The 16,475-nt window shown below is 44.3% G+C and overlaps 1 protein-coding gene across 2 annotated transcripts in view; it reads right to left on the bottom strand.

Annotated features, from left to right (window-relative positions):
• The window catches only part of LOC129855742 (carnitine O-palmitoyltransferase 1, liver isoform-like), a 71,057-nt gene that overhangs the window by 41,179 nt on the left and 13,403 nt on the right, over positions 1–16,475 (bottom strand). For both annotated transcript variants that reach the window (XM_055923726.1, XM_055923725.1), the window contains exons 4-6: positions 15,064–15,201; positions 14,834–14,908; positions 13,912–14,019 (exon numbers count right to left, since the gene is read on the bottom strand). In XM_055923726.1, the coding sequence (XP_055779701.1) occupies positions 13,912–14,019; positions 14,834–14,908; positions 15,064–15,201 (321 nt within the window). The remainder of the gene's footprint in view (positions 1–13,911; positions 14,020–14,833; positions 14,909–15,063; positions 15,202–16,475) is intronic.

The following is a 16,475-nucleotide window of genomic DNA, read 5'->3' as shown; positions in this document are numbered from 1 at the left end:
AAGAGAGTGAAAGAGAGCGAGAGAGAAAGAGAGTGAAAGAGAGCTTGAGAGAGAGAGAAAAGAAAGAGCGAGAGAGAGAGAGAAAAGAAAGAGCGAGAGAGAGAGAGAAAAGAAAGAGCGAGAGAGAGAGAGAAAAGAAAGAGCGAGAGAGAGAGAGAAAAGAAAGAGCGAGAGAGAGAGAGAAAAGAAAGAGCGAGATAGAGAGAGAAAAGAAAGAGAGATAGAGAGCGAAAGAGCGAGAGAGATAGAGAGCGAAAGAGCGAGAGAGATAGAGAGCGAAAGAGCGAGAGAGATAGAGAGCGAGAGAGCGAGAGATAGAGAGCGAGAGAGCGAGAGATAGAGAGCGCGAGAGCGATAGAGAGCGCGAGAGCGATAGAGAGCGCGAGAGCGATAGAGAGCGCGAGAGCGATAGAGAGCGCGAGAGCGATAGAGAGCGCGAGAGCGATAGAGAGCGCGAGAGCGATAGAGAGCGCGAGAGCGATAGAGAGCGCGAGAGCGATAGAGCGCGAGAGAGATAGAGCGCGAGAGAGATAGAGCGCGAGAGAGATAGAGAGCGAGAGAGATAGAGAACGAGAGAGATAGAGAGCGAGAGAGATAGAGAGCGAGAGAGATAGAGAGCGAGAGAAAGAGAAAAGGAAAGAGAGAAAGAGAGTGAAAGAGAGTGAGAGAGAAAGCGAAAAGGAAAGAGAAAAAGAGAAAGAGTGAAAGAGAGAGAGTGAAAGAGTGAGAGAAAAGGAAAGAAAGAGAAAGAGCGAGAGAGAGCAAAAGAGAGCAAGAGAGAAAGAGAGCGAGAAAGAGAGAGAGAAAGAAGAAAGAGAAAAGAGAAGAAAGAGAAAAGAGAAAGAGTGGTAGAGAGAGAGAGCGAAAGAGAAAGAGAGACTTTTTGGTCTTTCTTTACTGAAACATTCTCATTTAATTTAAAACTCACCCCCCCTTAAAAATAAAAACCAAAAATATATCCTGTACTGCATACATGTACCATACTCACCTTTCCATCAACCACATGATACAAACCACCATCACAATACCCAAAACAATACCCTCTCCTACAACCGTATATCCAAAACATCTTCCCCAGCTATACAGACAGCCCCCCAACACACCATATCTCCTCAAACATCTCCACACATTTTATCATTTTATAGAACTCAAACTCAACCCTAAGGCGCGCAGAGACCATCCCATTAAACAATAGTAAAGGGTCTATCATCCCACCACCTTTGACCCTGTTCCTCCTTGTTAGCCAAATAGCTAACTTTGCCTGAGCAAACAGAAAATTCAACAAAACACATTTGGCTTTCTCCTTACTCGAATACCTGTATCCCATTATAAACATCCCAACAGCAAAAACCACCTCTCACACAGACATTCCAGCAGAGACATTAATTAATGGCATTAACCTGGTGCACACAGAAAACACATGAATCACAGTTTCTTTCATTTGACAGAAAGGACACCCCAGCCCGATTCCCGGTTCAACCCGTGCCAACCAGCTGTTAGTGGCCAGGGCTCCATGAAGAACCCTCCACTGGAGGTCCCCTGACCTCTTTGGTACTGGGGGTTTGTAGAGCGCCCTCCATCTAAAACCCACCATACTCTCCACCCCACATACCCCCTGCCACTGATGTGCCTTCACTCCTGTTAGGCCTCTAATGTTCCTAACCTTAACGCAGAGGTTGTAGAGGGCTTTTACCTCCCACACCCTCAAACTCCCCCAGGCTCGGAGTGTTAAAATCTAACAAGTCCTCCAGACCCCCTTGCCAGTCTCCAGTCTCTGCCGTCACCTGCAGTGGACGAAACATTGGTGGCCCCTCTCCCTTTGGCCTCTCAAACACCCCCCTTCCCGGCTCAGACAGTGCCTCCTGGACCTCCTCCAGGAATCTCTCCAGCAGCCTAAGAGACGTTATTCCTGTTTGTTGCGCCAAGACCTCCGGGGTTTTCCACCCCTCCTCTCCCAGCAGTCTCAGGTCACCCAGCCTTTGTAAACCCGCTGCCACCAGTTGCCTCTGCAGGGTGGCCGACTGAACCGATCTCAAAGGGATGGCTGGGTTGTGTAAGATAGGCTCCTCCCACACCCACAGCCCAGGCTCCACACCCCCTTCCCATGTGGACCTTAGCAGCTGCCAGGCCCTCAGCATTGCAGAGTAAAAATCTGAGAGACCTGCTGTACTCAGCCTCTCCAGCTTCATGAGGAACAGCTGCCGGTCCAACCCTAATCCGCCAGCTCTCCTCAGTAGCGTGCATGCTGGTTCCCTCCAGCCAACATCAGTATGGTACAGCAGTCTCTGCACCGCCTTTAGCCGGAAAGCAGCCATCCTGCTCTCCAGTTTCACCAGGCCCTGTCCTCCTTCGTGGACGGTCATGTACAACACTGCTGCCTTCAGCCAGTGATGGCCCGACCAAAAGAAGTCCACCAGCTTGTGTTGCAGGTCTGCGAGCAGACCGGCGGGGGGGTTGAGGACAGCCAGTTTATGCCATAGGGAAGATGCCACCAGGTTGTTACCCTCCCTCTATATGACACTTGGAACAGGAGCCACCTCCACCTGTCCAGTCTTGACACCCCTGCCTGTGACAGCCCCTCCCAGTTCTTCCTGACCCACCTCTCCGAGCCCAGGTACACCCCCAACACTTTAAGCCCTTCACAACCCCACTGCAAACCCACTGGAAGCAGAGGGGCCCTATCCCCCCATTCCCCACATAAAATAGCTTTGCCCTTACCCCAGTTTACCTTGGCTGATGAAGCTCCCTCGTACACCTTCAGACTGGTCTCTCGTGCCAACATATCTTGACCATCACAGAAACATCATCTGCATATGCTGACACTGCTATTCCTGTCACCACACTCATGCCTGTCCAGCACACTCCCTGCAGTCTCCTGCGTAAAAGTCCTAAAAAAGGCTCAATGGCTAGCGTGTATAACTGCCCAGATAGACAAGGATGCCCTCTAATGCCCCGTCTCACCCAGACTGGCCTACTGAGCCCCCCTCCCACCTTGACCATACATGACGCCCCAGCATACAACAGCTTCACACAGGTCACAAAACTCTTCCCAAACACAGACATCACATTAAACAGATACTCATGATCCACTCTATCAAAAGCCTTCTCTTGATCTAAAGAGACCAGTCCAAAGTTCACATTAGAACCTCTCGACAAGTCCAACATGTCCCTAATTAAGAGCAAGTTGTCCGTGATTGAGCGTCCCGGTACACAATATGTTTGGTCCTTTGCACTATCGAATCCAGATGGGACTTCAGTCTGTTAGCGAGGACCTTGGCAAATATCTTGTAGTCCGCACAGAGTAATGCCACAGGCCTCCAGTTCTTAAGTTCACACAAGTCCCCTTTTTTGGGCAGGAGAGAGCCGCCCGACGGCAGCTCATCGGCAACTCTCCTACCCCGACGCATTCACGCAACACGCAAAAGAAGTCCTATCCAATTGTTCCCCAGAATATTTTGTAAAACTCCACTGGGAGTCCATCGACTCCCGGTGCACGACCGGGGGACATCTGGGTTACGGCCTCTGCCAGTTCATGTGACAACAGAGGAATGTCCATTTCATCCCTCTGTGCCCAAGAGAGCTTAGGGAGTCCTGCGAACAAGACCTGAGCACACACTTCTGCGCTATACAATTCAGTATAAAACTCCACAGTCCGCTCTTGCATCTCCCCCACCACAGAGGTCACCCGCCCATCAGACAGCCGTAGACAATGCATACCCTTGGCTTCACTGCTCTGTCTTTCCAAACCAAAGAAGACGGAGCTGGGAGCATCCATCTCCTTGAACATGGAGAACCTAGCTCTTACATGGAGAACCTTGCTCCCTTTGCTTTAAACTGGAAAAACTGCCCAGGTGCCTACGTAATTCGGCTATATTAGCCTGGAGGCCTACATTGCCTTGCCCCACCATCTCTCCCTCCATCTCACTAATACACCACTCTAGTTCCCCCAATACTCTCCTAGCCTCTGAGGATGAGAGAGCTGTGTACTGTTGACAGAAAAGCCGAATTTGTACTTTCCCCACATCCCACCATTGACTCAGAGACTCATACAGTTTAGTTCTCCAAACATCCACTAGGTCAAACTGATTAATGATGTCCCTTAACACTCCCACTGACACTGAATGAGGCTCTTCCCCATTTCTGTCTTTTGTAAAATCAATTGTACAGTTCCAGTCCCCTCCGACCACCAGCGTCTCCTCAGGCGCTACCTGTGAGAGTTCTTGTCTAAGACTCCCAACTAGAACCCCTCTTTCTCTCCCTGTGTTAGGCACATACACATTTATAAAGACAAAACCCATGTTGTTAATTTCTGCTTTAACAACAAAAAGCCTACCCTTACACACCTCCTTTGAGGAGCAAATTTTTACAGACAGACCCGGTGCAAAAAGGACTGCCACCCCTGCAATAAGATTTGTCCCATGGCTCAACACACTTGCCCCTTTCCACCAGAGCCCCCAATCGACTTCATTCACCACATCACTATGCGTCTCCTGCAGAAACAACACCTGTACTTTTTTTTGTTTTACATATTCACCCAACACACTCCTCTTTCCCGCATCTCTGGCGCCATTTATATTGAGCGAGCCTACCCGAAGAGTCTCCATAAGAAGTGGGAGAAAAGCCAGCAGAGAAATAGACCAATAGCAAAGCTCAAAAATCCCCAGTGTCAGAAAGAAATTAAACATTTAAACAGTGTCTGAAGGTAAACCTTTACGCACTGTTGTGACCCACTTCCTCAACCTAAACCGTTTCTTGGGTGAGAGGACACCATGCCCCTCATTTCTCATAGCATGTTGTACTGATCTTACAAACTTTCTAGGATCAGAAAAAAAAGCCTCAAGATTAACTTTTTTCCCCTTAGTCTCATTCAGGAACCTTGTCAATTCTCTCAACGTGTACTTAGACCCATCTGCTTGACTGGCTGTCAGCTCCGGGCCCATTGAAGAGGAGTCTGAAAAAAATAACTCCTCTTCCTCAGACTCACTTTCCTCCTCATCTCTATATCCCACCCTGACCACCTGCCCTTTCTCTCTGGTTAGGGCCTCACCCACAGCAACATTTCTATGGTGCCTTTGTCCACACCCTTTTTCCTTTTCCGCTTGACACCCTCCTCCTCCCCCCTTAATCTCTTACACTTCCCCACTATACTCTCCTCATCCACTGGAATAACCTGTGGAATAAATTCCTTCTTTGATGTTGTGTTTTTTTTTCTTCTACTGGGTAAAAACAGTGTATTGTAAGCTAGACCAGCAAAGCTTATGTGAGAGTTGGTACAATACTACAATCTATTTGTGCATACCAGCCCTGACTTCAGATTAAACTGGTGCTTTTTAAAATACTATTTCCACTGTAGTTTGAAACCATTTAAGTATTGGTTTGTATTTTGTGGAAATCCAATCATCATCCTTGATTTACTTGCTTGTTTTAGCATCATCTACACCACCCTCCATAGCATAACTATGCCCAGCCTCAGCTACCCCACCATCTCTATCCTGACTAGACCCAGCATCATCCGCTATACCACCATCCATAGCCTGCCTAGACCCAGCATCATCTACACCACCCTCCATAGCATAACTAGACCCAGCCTCAGCTACCCCACCATCTCTAGCCTGACTAGGCCCAGCCTCATCTATATCACCATCTCTAGCCTGACTAGGCCCAGTCTCTGCATCTCCTTACCCCCTGCACTTTGACCTCGATTTCACCCACTGGCACTTGTACCCTCACATTGTCTACGGCCTTTATGTGGGCAGGCAAAGCTCTTATGCCCCAAATCCCCACACTCAAAACACCATAGACTATCTGTGCTGGCAAACCCTGCATAGAGCCCCTCCCCATGCCTCACTTTAACTTCTTATGGCTGCAAGGGGCAGCACTGAGTAACCTGGAAAGAGGTGGCCATTTCAAACGGCCTCCTACTCAATTCTTGCTCGTACAATATGCATATTATCATTACTATTGGATAGAAAACACTCTCTAGTTTCTTAAACCGTTTGAATTATTTCTCTAAGTTAACCAGAACTCTTTCTGCAGCCCATTTCCTATCCGGAAGTGAGATTTCCAAATGCGAGGTCTTTTTTCAAGAGCTTGTCTATAAAAGGGCATGTCACTTGGGACTATAGAAACACGTCATACGCCTTCCCTTGAGTGTCATGCGGAAGTGAGAGCAGAAATGACTTGAATATCTCGTTCAGGGATTGAATACATCATCTTTGAGTGAGAGGTCCGCCATTATTTTTTGTTTCGAAGGCGCGAAGTTGGACCTGGAATTGCCTCCTGGAAAACCGTCGTTATAGGTGAATATGATATCCGGCTTCGATTTTACTTGATACATGTCACAATATCATCCTAAAGTATGTTTTTTTCAATATAGTTTAATTATATTATTGAAATTTATTCGGGACTTTAGACGTGATGCGTTGGAAGAATTTGTTCAAGAAGGAGAGGTTAGCGCCGCACGGCCAGTGTGCTTGCTAATTCAAGAGGGAAATAGTTCGTTCTGGATCCAAACAAAGAAGGTTCTGGACAATGGACCCCTTTACAACATTCTGATGGAAGATCAACAAAGATAAGGACCCAATTTGGGATGCTATTTCATATATCTGTCGAGCTGTGCTATCGCTACCGATTACTTGGAATCAATGCTGTTGTGTGTTAGCCATTGCAGTAAGCTAATATAACGATATATTGTGTTTTCGCTGTAAAACACTTAAAAAAATCGGAAATATTGTCTGTATTCACAAGATCTTTGTCTTTCATTTTGCTATACACCATATATTTTTCTGAAATGTTTTATGATGAGTAATTAGGTAGTTGACGTTGGTGTCTGTATTTACTCTGGCTACTCCCGTGCTATTTCTGACTGTAGCTATGATGGTAGCATCAATGTAAAACTGATTTATAGCTCAAATATGCAAATTTTTCGAACAAAATATAGATTTATTGTGTAACATGTTATAGGACTGTCATCTGAGGAAGTTGTTTCTAGGTTTGTTTGGTTGGATCTTGGTTAGTTAGGTTGGCTTTGTGCATGCTACCTGTGCTGTGAAAAATGTCTGTCCTCTTTTGTATTTGGTGGTGAACTAACATAAATATACGTGGTGTTTTTGCTGTAAAACATTTTAAAAATTGGACACGTTGGCTGGATTAACAAGATGTTTATCTTTCAAATGCTGTATTGGACTTGTTAATGTGTGAAAGTTAAATATTTAAAAAAAAAATAGATTTTGAATTTCGCGCCCTGCAATTGAGCTGGATGTTGTCATAAGTGTAACGACATCGGGCTTGCAGCCCAACAGGTTAAAGTGCACATTTAGCTGTTGCTCATTGTTGTTCAGAAACATAAACACTTGCCTCCGGAACGAAACAACGTGCTTAACGGCATCTGCCTGAAAGCCTGCTGACAGTACACGAAAACCGCTAGCAAACTTACCAAAACAACTCAGCTCTTTCCTGATTTGATCATCCGTAATAAACGGAGGCAAATTTGCCACTACCATTCTTGTTGAAGGGGTAGAGAGAGGTGAAATTGACACCAACACATCCCTTACAAATATCCCGCTAGCAATTAGCCTACCAACCAAATTAGCTCTTTTCATGAACACAACCACAGCTTTGTTCATTCTAGAAGCAGAATGTATAAATTCAGCTCCTACCTGTTCACCGACCGCGAGCAGAACCTCCTCCACCTTAACTCCGTTCTCAGGAACACACCTGAATCCATGCCATATCGACAGCGTCTCCTCCGCGCTAGGCTGAGAAGCCATCGCGCACACCACACCTTCCAAACCCCAGGAAAGTTACTCTGTCCTCTTCCACCCTAACTTTGAAAAAACTGTGGATACCGCTAAAACAAATATTGCATTAACCGTCCATCATAGAAAATAACATGTAAAGAAAAGAATCAAGAAAGTTAGTTAGGATAGAGCCTTCCACACCAAACACTCAAACTCCAAAAACACCCAGCATGCACTGCGAGAGAGAGAGAAAGAGAAAAGGAAAGAAAGCGAGAGAGAGAGAGCGAGAGAGAGCGAGAGAGAGCGAGAGAGAGCGAGAGAGAGCGAGAGAGAGCGAGAGAGAGCGAGAGAGAGTGAGCGAGAGCGAGAGCGAGAGCGAGAAAAAGAGCGCGAGAGAGAGAGAGCAAAAGAGAGCAAAAGAGAGAGAGAAAGAAGAAAGAAAAGAAAGAGCGAGAGAGAAAAGGAAAGAGTGAGAGAACGAGAGAGAAGAGAGAAAAAGAGAAAGAGAAAGAAAAAGAGAGTGAGAGAGAAAGAGAGTGAAAGAGAGCGAGAGAGAGTGAGCGAGAGCGAGCGAGAGCGAGAGCGAGAAAAAGAGCGAGAGAGAGAGAGAGCAAAAGAGAGCAAAAGAGAGAGAGAAAGAAGAAAGAAAAGAAAGAGCGAGAGAGAAAAGGAAAGAGTGAGAGAACGAGAGAGAAGAGAGAAAAAGAGAAAGAGAAAGAAAAAGAGAGTGAGAGAGAAAGAGAGTGAAAGAGAGAAAGAGAAAGAGAGAGAAAGAGAAAAGGAAAGAAAGAGTGAGAGAGAAAGAGAGAGAGAGAAAGAGCGTGAGAAAGAGCGAGAGAAAGAGTGAGCGAGAGAAAGAGAAATGGAAAGAGAGCGAGAGAGAGTGAGGGAGAAAGAGAAAGGAGAAAGAAAGAGAGAGAGAGTGAGAAAGAGAGTGAGAGGGTGAGAGCGAAAGAGAAAAAGAGAGAAAGAGCGAGAGAGAGCGAAAGGGAGCAAGAGAGAGAGAGAGAGGAAAGATAAGAGAAAGAGAGTGAGAGAGAGAGAGAAGAAAGATAAGAGAAAGAGAGTGAGAGCGAGAGAGAAAAAGAAAGAGAGTGAGAGAGAAAAAGAGAGAGAAAAAGAGAAAGAGAGAAAGAGAGTGAGAGAAAAAGAGAAAGAAAGAGAGAGAGAAAGAGAAAAAAAGAGAAAGAGAAAAAAGAGTGAAAGAGAAAGAAAGAGTGAGAAAGAGCAAGAGTGAAAGAGCAAGAAAAAAAAGAGAAAAAGAAGATAAAGACTGAAAGAAAGACAATGAGAGAGTGAGGAGGAGAAAAGGAGAAAAAGAAAGAGTAAGAGAGAGTAAGAGAAAGAGAAAGAGAGAGAAAGAGAAAATGAGAAAAAGAAAGAGAGAAAAAGAAAGAGTAAGAGAGAGTAAGAGAAAGAGAAAGGGAGAAAAAGAAAGAGAAAGAGAAGATTAAAAAGAAAGAAAGAGAAAGTGGAAGAGAAAATGAGAAAAATAGAGAGAGAGGGAGAAAAGGAGAAAGAGAAAGAAAGAAAAATACAAAAAAAGAGAGAGCGAAAGAGTGAAAGAGAACAAGAGAGAGAAAAAGAGAAAAAAGAGTGAAAGAGAGAGAGAACAAAAGAGTGAAAGAGAAAGAGAATTGAAAGAGAAAGAAAGAAAGAGAGAGAAAGAGAGAAAAAGAAAACAAAAGAAAGAGAGAGAAAAAGAAGATAGACTGAAAGAAAGAGAAAGAGAGCAAGAGAGCAAGAGAGAAAGAGCAAGAGAAAAAGAAAATTAAAGAAAGAGAAAGAGAGAGAAAGAAAGAGCGAGAAAGAGGGGGACAAGCGAGAGAAAGGGGGACAAGAGAGAGAACTAGATCAATTGATCTCTCATTGAGAACATATGGGAACATGTTCGCCTTCTGCAACCCACTCACTGCAGAACAGAGCGCATAGTGATAATGAACACTGTAGAATACTTAACAGTAGTGTGAAAGCGATCCCATGGGACATACCAGGATAAAACATCCCATGATCAGCCTAATTCAACCATGTGGTTGTAACTGTTTCTTGCTCAACAGCTGAACCCTATTAGCAGTCACCACCACGAGCTGAGGATTGGCTAGAGATACAAAGACAATGGCGAGAGGAAGGGTGTGCTGGTAACCATACCCACATCATCAGGAAAGAATGTGAGTTTTTACTCCATGTGTAAAGTTCTACAGAAACAGACGGTGTACCAATAATTGTTCCATGAACAGAGTCGTTTTATGTGTGTGTCGTTTGTGTCGTGTTTAAGTGTGTTTGAAAGAGAGTCCTACTCATGATGATTATTTCTGAGTGCGTGTGTGTGTGTCATGTTTTATTTATTTATTTATTTTACCGTTATTTTACCAGGTAAGTTGACTGAGAACACGTTCTCATTTGCAGCAACGACCTGGGGAATAGTTACAGGGGAGAGGAGGGGGATGAGTGAGCCAATTGTAAACTGGGGATTATTAGGTGACCATGATGGTTTGAGGGCCAGATTGGGAATTTAGCCAGGACACCGGGGTTAACACCCCTACTCTTACGATAAGTGCCATGGGATCTTTAATGACCTCAGAGAGTCAGGACACCCGTTTAACGTCCCATCCGAAAGACGGCACCCTACACAGGGCAGTGTCCCCAATCACTGCCCTGGGGCATTGGGATATTTTTTAGACCAGAGGAAAGAGTGCCTCCTACTGGCCCTCCAACACCACTTCCAGCAGCATCTGGTCTCCCATCCAGGGACTGACCAGGACCAACCCTGCTTAGCTTCAGAAGCAAGCCAGCAGTGGTATGCAGGGTGGTATGCTGCTGGCTCATGAGTGAGAGAGAGAGTCCTACTCATGATTATTTGTCATACTTACCACAATCAAAGCCCGGAAAATCTCTGTTGGTATACACAGCCCATTAACTACATACAGTTTAATTGCCCTTTATCCTAGGATAATGGTTGTTTGTGTAATGAGAGCAGTAGTGGCCAGGTATAGCAGGGTTTGACCCGAGAAGTAACTGATAGTGCTTTAGTTGTTTTATCTATCATAACACACACACACACACACACACACACATACACAGCAAATGGTACACATCGTTTTATGAATTCTCCTTATCGTCTTACTCGTCTTTATTCCTTTTCCCCCCCAGCATCTACTGTATCATCTTCTTTCTAATATATTCCTTTAACAGCTGTTCCTCCTCTCCTCTTTCACTTCATCTCACCTTTAGCCTCACTTGTTCCTCTCCCTCAGTTCAGTTCCCTTCCCTCCATGCATTCTCAACCAACACTCTCCATTTCTCTTTTCCATCTCTCCATTCCCCCTCTCGTTCTCTACTTCTCTTTTGCTTGCTCTTCCTTAAATGTTTAGACCCTTCTCGTCTTCTCTTCCTCTTCGTGACTTCTCCATCTCTCTGTTTACTCCTCTCTACACTCTTCCTTTCCACCACTTTGTTCAAGTTGTGGTCAGAACACTTAAGACTCTTGTAGTCTTTGAGGTAACCAATGGAAGCTCTACTTGTGGTATCCTGCAGACCTGAGTTCAAATACTATTAGAAATAATTTCAAATACTTCAGTTCTGCTTGATTGAGCGAGCTTGGCTCTTTGGACCAATACAATAGACCGGAAAATAGAAACCCAGCCCACCTGGCACTCCAGGCTGGCTAGAGTGAACGGTCAAAGTATTTTAAATATTTCAAATAATATTTGAACCCATGTCTGTTATCCTGCAGTGCTATCCTTGTCTGATGTCTCAAGTCAAAGTCTGCACATCTACAGCCGTCTCAGGCCTTCTAGTAGCCATACATCAGGCCATGCAAAACACTACACTGTCATATTTAGGGGGATATCCAGGTGGTGAAAATGCAGAGAACTGTATATACACCTATGTGTACAAACCTCTATTAGATCTAATAAACCTCACGTAGCAAATATGCCATAGACTTTTTCGTTGACCAAATTCGACACTCTTCTTGACCTCCATACAAAAAAATCCTTACTTGGTGGGCGAAACAATGAAAAAGCGCCACCTGCTGGTGGGAGACAGATTTTCCTCCTCTCTGACAACACCCACTCACATCTACAAACTGACACAGTGCTGTAAATGACAGTTAGACAGAATCTGGTTTGACCAGCCATAGGCTGAAAGTAACCACACCTGGAATGGGGAGCTTTCTCTTTTACATGGAGACTTACATTTCCCTCACTAACATTAAACATTAGCTATCTGAGCAGCTAACCGATCGCTGCAGCTGTACATAGTCCATCTGTAAATAGCCCACCCAATCTACCTACCTCATCCCCATATTGTTTTTATTTACTTTGCTGCTCTTTTGCACACCAGTATCCCTACTTACACACCATCATCTGCTCATCGATCACTCCAGTGTTAATCTGCTAAATTGTAATTAATTTGCTACTATGGCCCATTTATTGCCATACCTCCTCATGCCATTTGCGCACACTGTATACAGACTTTCTTATTTGTCTATTGTGTTATTGACTGTACGCTTGTTTATTCCATGTAACTCTGTGTTGTTGTTTCTGTCGCACTGCTTTGCTTTATCTTGGTCAGGTCGCAGTTGTAAATGAGAACTTGTTCTCAACTAGCATACCTGGTTAAATAAAGGTGAAATAAATAAAAACATAACCCTCTCCACTGGCCTATATTCTCTGTGACCTTTACCCCACTGACTCACCCAGGATGGACACCCAATATGAATGTGATACATACAGTAACAGTATGAATCCCAAATGGCACCCTATTCCCTATTCCAATGTGTTCCTTGAATCGTTAACATTATAAATGTTAATTGAATAATGACGTGCATAACGAGGTCAGCTCAGTACAGCTTGCCTTAGAAAAGGGTATAGTTCTGCACTGCTGGTGGTGTAGTGCAATGTACAGTGGGTATAGAAAGTCACCACCCCCTTTCAAAATGTTCACCTTTTGTTGCCTTACAGACTGAAATGAAAACACATACAATCCAATATTTTCAGGCTTTACTTACACACAGTAACCCACAATATTCAAGTGAATTTATTAATTTTTTACTATGAAAATTAAAAAGTAAAACAGTAAAATACCCTATTTGGATAAGTGAACACCTTCCTGAGTTAATACTTGGTGGAACCACCTTTTCCTTGAATTACAGCCATGAGTCTCTTTGAATATATCTCTACTAACGTTGCACACCTAGACTGTTCAATATTTGCCTATTCTTCCTTGCAGAATTGTTCAAGCTCAGTCAAATTGCATGGCCGCTCATGGACTGCATTCTTCAAATAATTCCACAGAATCTCGATGGGATTTAGGTCGGGGCTCTGACTTGGCCACTCAAGAACATTCACCTTCTTGTCCTTCAACCACTGTATGGTTGCTTTGGCGGTGTGCTTTGGGTCATTGTCATGTTGAACCGTGAACCAGGGTCCCATTTTCAACTTCCTGGCAGAGGGCTGTAGGTTCTCCTCAAGAATCTGTTTTTATTTTGCACTGTCCATTTTCCCTTCTATCCTGACAAGTGCTCCAGTCCCTACTGAAGAGAAACACAGCCACAACAGGATGCTGCCACCGCCGTGCTTTACTGTAGGAATGGTGTTCTTTGGGTGGAAAGATGTATTGGGTTTTCGCCAGACATATCATTTAACATTCAGACTAAAAAGTTACATTTTGGTCTCATCTGACCACAGCACCGTTTGCCACTTGGCCTCAGAATCTACAAATTAGCTTTTTGGCAAAGCTCAAACAAGACTTGGATGTGTTTTTTTTCTTGCCACCCTCCCATGGAGGCCAGATTTGTGGAGCGCTTGAGATATTGTGGTCACATGCACATATGGACAAGTCTTTGCCATAAAGGCCTGAATCTCCTTCAAAGTCACCATTGGCTTCTTGGTACCCTCCTTTCCGCCCATAGTGGATTATTTGCTTTGAATTGCACTACTAAGCAGTGGAGTCCTCTACAAACAACTGTTTTTATTCTGAACTATTCAGAGTCACTACAATTGATCACAGATGGAAGCCAATTAGCCTGATTTGTGATTTGGAAATAAATTCAAATTTTATGTGTTTTCATTTCAGGCTGCAAGGCAAAAAAAAGGTGAACATTTCGAAAGTGGGTGGTGACTTTCTATACCCACTGTATATGTGTACTAGTAGCAGTAGCAGTACTCACAGGTTTGAGCTGCTCACTGTTGACCTTGCGTCGGTAGAGCAGCAGAGCAGTGACGGTGCTGCCGGCCCTCGCTGCCTGGATGGGCGTGGGAGTCACATACAGAAAGTCCTGTATGTGGGAGGGGTCAGAGATGGAGGTAAAAGAGAAAAAAAAAAGAAAGAGAGTGTGAGACAGACACCGAGTCAGAGAGGGAGAGAGACCGAGTCAGAGAGAGAGAGAGTATTTTGTCTTGCCCAATCACCCTCAATGTCACACATGTACATCTCATTTGTCTCAAGGGTTAAAAATCTTTTATTTTCACCCCTTTTTTCTCCCCAATTTTGTGATATTAAATTGGTAGTTACAGTCTTGTCCCATCGCTGCAACTCCCGTACAGACTCGGGAGAGGCGAAGGTCGAGAACCATGCATCCTCCGAAACACAACCTGCACTGCTTCTTGACACGCTGCTCGCTCAGAAGCCAGCCGCACCAATGGGTCAGAGGAAACACCATACAACTGACTGCCGAAGTCAGCGTGCATGCGCCCGGCCCGCCACAAGGAATCGCTAGAGCATGATGGGACAAGGACATCCAGGCCGGCCAAACCCTCCCCTAACCCAGACGACCCTGGGCCAATTGTGCACCGCCTCATGGGTCTCCCGGTCACGGTCTCCTGCGACACAGCCCTGGATCGTACCCGGGTCTGTAGTGACGCCTCAAGCACTGCCATGCAGTACCTTAGACCACTGCGCCACTCGGGATGCCCCAAAAATTCCTGCCTCCTGCCCTTCATCTACACTGATTGAATGGATTTAACAAGTGACATTAATAGGGGATCATAGCTTTCACCTGGATTCACCTGGTCAGTCATGAAAAGCGCAGGTGTTCTTAATGTTTTGTATACCCAGTGTATATCTATAGTGTATCGTGGGAAGAGCAGTACCATGACATAGTAGTTGTTGAACATGATGGGGCCTCGTCCTCTCAGGTAGATGTACTCCTCCCACCAGTCACTCACCTGACAGACAGACAGACACACAGAGAGACAGACACACAGAGAGACAGAGAGAGAGAGAGATTAGAAGTGAAATAATTACAATAAAACAACTATGAGCCTTAGCGAACTGTGTGTGTGTGAACAAACAGTATGTGTGCAGCAGTGAGTCTACTCACATAGTTGGTAGCCCACAGAGCTTTGAGCTTCAGATAGCGCTGCAGCCTGTTCCCCAAGCTGTTCTCAAACTGAGCCAACAACACAGTCATGCGTTCGAACCCTGGACCACTCAGCAACAGACGCACTGACTCCAGGAACTAAGTGAGAGAGACACACCACACACCTCGGTTCAAAACAGTGTACTGTGGTATATTCATTAGTTGTATGCCATAGCAAAACGTATAGCCCTCTTAGCAAAACATTCTGCAACGGAAACCATGTAACAACAGTTTCTATTGGAAAAATTCAGCTAGATCCCTCCCTGTTTCGTTCGGTTTGCCTCTGAATTCTAGTGAATACATGCCAGGTATCAATGTTGCACCCATTCCACTCTGATTCAGTCCATTCTATCCAGGAAAATGCATTTAAAATTAAATTGCTGCAATGACTAAGATAAAATGGATGTTCAATCTTTGCCAGTTTTCATGTGACAACCAGACATTTCAAGTCTTCAAACTTTGTCAGGTTGGTTGTTGATCATTGTTAGACAACCATTGTCAAGCTGATTTAAGTCAAAACTGTAACTATGCCATTCAGGAACATTCAATATCATCTTGGTAAGCAGCTCCAGTGTATATTTTTCGCCTTGTGTTTTAGGTTATTTTCGTGCTGAAAGGTGAATATGTCTCCCAGTAACCACATATCCATCCACAGTTTTTATGCGAGTAAAATCATACTGTATAAAAAAAAATCCCGACAGCTGTGATGGAAACAGGAAGTTTCACAAATTGTATAAAACACTGACACATAATTTGTTCGTTCGAAACGGCGACATCTTTTTGTGTCTGTAAAATGAATTATGCGAGAAATGGCAGTGAATGTGTTGTTTTGCCCCAAACATAATGCTTTGTATTCGACAAAAATGTAATTCCTTTGACACATTTTTTGCAGTATTATTTTAGTGCCTTATTGCAAACAGGATGCATGATTTGGAATATTTTTTATTCTGTACAGGCTTCCTTTTTACTTTGTCACTTAGTATTGTGAAGTAACTACAATGTTGTTGAGCCATCCTCAGTTTTCTCCTATCACATCCATTAAAAGAGAAGAACATCAATTAATCTACTAAAACTACAATCACAGAACAAACAAGGAGGTGGGCAGAGTCAAGCACGAGCTAGCGATAACCTATTGCCGCATTCTAGCATCATCTGCATATTTCCATTAGGGAACGCCTACTCTGAAGTACGTGTGTGCAATAACTCAATACTTCGTTGCTGTACTTAAGTAATGTTTTGGGGTATCTGTACTTTACTATTTCTATTTCCGTTGACTTTTACTTTACTACATAACAAAAGTATACTTTACTCCGATACATCTCCCCTGACACCTTCATTACACGCAACAAAATCAAATCAATCTAAAGCTGGTA

The sequence above is a fragment of the Salvelinus fontinalis genome, chromosome 5 (genome assembly GCF_029448725.1).
Source record: "Salvelinus fontinalis isolate EN_2023a chromosome 5, ASM2944872v1, whole genome shotgun sequence".
NCBI lineage: Eukaryota > Metazoa > Chordata > Actinopteri > Salmoniformes > Salmonidae > Salvelinus > Salvelinus fontinalis.
This window is presented reverse-complemented; position numbering and strand designations above follow the sequence as displayed.